At 37.8% G+C, this 1,935-nt stretch overlaps 1 protein-coding gene across 1 annotated transcript; it reads right to left on the bottom strand.

Moving 5' to 3' along the window:
- Nucleotides 1-217: 217 nt before the first annotated feature.
- Nucleotides 218-1,309, bottom strand: LOC114537201. Its single transcript, XM_028558337.1, has one exon. It carries the CDS (start codon nt 1,307-1,309, stop codon nt 218-220), a length of 1,092 nt encoding a protein of 363 aa, XP_028414138.1.
- Between the last annotated feature and the right edge of the window lie 626 nt (nt 1,310-1,935).

The following is a 1,935-nucleotide window of genomic DNA, read 5'->3' as shown; positions in this document are numbered from 1 at the left end:
TTTTCAACATTAATCACATTGTTTACGTTTTGTTTATACAAATTTTATTTTTTATCTTGTCCAAAATTTGATATTGTCCGTAAAATGTTTGTCTGTTATCAAAATGAAAACAAGTCAGTATAGTGTAATCAATGACACTGCGCCATGGTGGTAACTTTGGTATTATTTACACCACGCGTACTATCTTTGTAGAAATATCTCTATCTTACTGTAACATTTACATATGTGGAAATAAGTATGAAGTATATTTATAGAAACCCTTCATATCCTCTTGGGAAATCTGTTCAATAGCGAGCATGGCTGCCAAGGGTAAATTGTCATGAACTCGAGATTTTAATTCATAATTAAGCATAGTTTTTATTTTATTGAAGCACAGCTCTATAGGATTTAAATCCGGTGAATAAACGGGGGTATACAGAAGCTCTATACCCATCTCTCCCAAAAATTCTTCAAGAACTTCCCCACCCTCGTATTGGTGAACCGCCAAATTATCCATTATAACAACATCACCCACACCAAATACTGGGCGATGAGTGTTCAAATTAATAGCGGCCGCAGCTTCTTCAAAAAAATTGAGGAATTCCATGGTGTTACTTGCTCCCGGAATAACGCTATAATAATCAGCTCCGTTCAAAGAAACAAGCAAATTTAATGTATTGTTTGGGGATTCATATTTTCTAATGACGTTTACACACCTTTCACCGACTGGTGAATGGCCGTAGCGTCTTGTACCAACGTCGGGAATTTTCAGGCCTGCTTCGTCAAAAAATTTTAAACGCCAAGGGTCTTTAGAGCATACGTAGTCAATAAATATCTGCGTATAAAGCAAGTTCGACTGGGTGAAACGTTGAGTGGCAACATGTGATATTTTTTTCCTGGAATATCTTTTTCCAGAAAGCATATGTTTTCTCACAGCTCGAGATATTGTGGATAAGGAAATGTGTGTATTATCGTCATTAACTTCACTCAAAATTTCATAAATTTCATTTAGTGAAATTGAGCCGTTCTCTGTTTTCAATATTTCTATTAGTTCAAGGTCATCAGCATTTAACTTCTGACTGAAATTTCCACCACGTTTTGACTCCTGTACAGTATATCTTTCGCAGTATGTTCTCCATATGTTTGACACGGAGCTGTGGGATATTTTAAATCTCTTTGCGACATCTTTAAACGAGGCGTTAGTAAAACCTGTACATCTATCCCCTTCGGCTTGCAAGAGCTCAGCAATGACACACGTTCGAATATCTTCAGACAAAGCCTTTCCTGGGCCATACGTTCTTCCATATTTGTTGATTCTGGGAGCTGCCATCGCCTGGTTTTCGTGATTTTAAAATGCCGTATTTTTCTTTTGGGTGCACAGTTACTATGTCAAAGGTTAACTTTTCGGCGAGCAAAAGTAAACAATTGTACTTAGAGAACATGACGTTTACGCGCGCAAACGTCACCGGAAATAAACGTAAAACAAAACGTTTGATTGGACACGGTTCACGGTAGCTTGCAAACGGTAGTATTGTAGGAGTGAATTTTTGTCCCACAAAGTCAACACAAATATTGTGTATATTATCGAAACCATTAGAGTGGTAAATTGATCTCTCGAGATTTGAACGCGCGGGATAGATATTATGTACCACGTGATCATGTTTTTAGCGCCTTCGCGATAAGAATTTATGTACCACGTGACAAGAATTTTTGCAAGCGGCTCTGACAAACAACAAGCATGGATTTCAGGCGTACGCCGACAAAAAAATGGCTTAAAAATCTTAATTTAGAGCATTTATCCTTCGCCTTTGAGAATAATGGTTTTGATACTGTGGGGGCGATTGCAGCAATGGATTATGGAGACATTGACGTGATTTTTGAACCGGATGGCCTAAAGCTTGGAGAGCGAAGATTGCTGGAAAAACAAATCAAAATGCTAAAAACGAAGGTACTGAA

This window comes from Dendronephthya gigantea, unplaced genomic scaffold (assembly GCF_004324835.1).
Source record: "Dendronephthya gigantea isolate DGI-Jeju-01 unplaced genomic scaffold, DenGig_1.0 000153F, whole genome shotgun sequence".
In the NCBI taxonomy this organism is placed as follows: domain Eukaryota; kingdom Metazoa; phylum Cnidaria; class Anthozoa; order Malacalcyonacea; family Nephtheidae; genus Dendronephthya; species Dendronephthya gigantea.
This window is presented reverse-complemented; position numbering and strand designations above follow the sequence as displayed.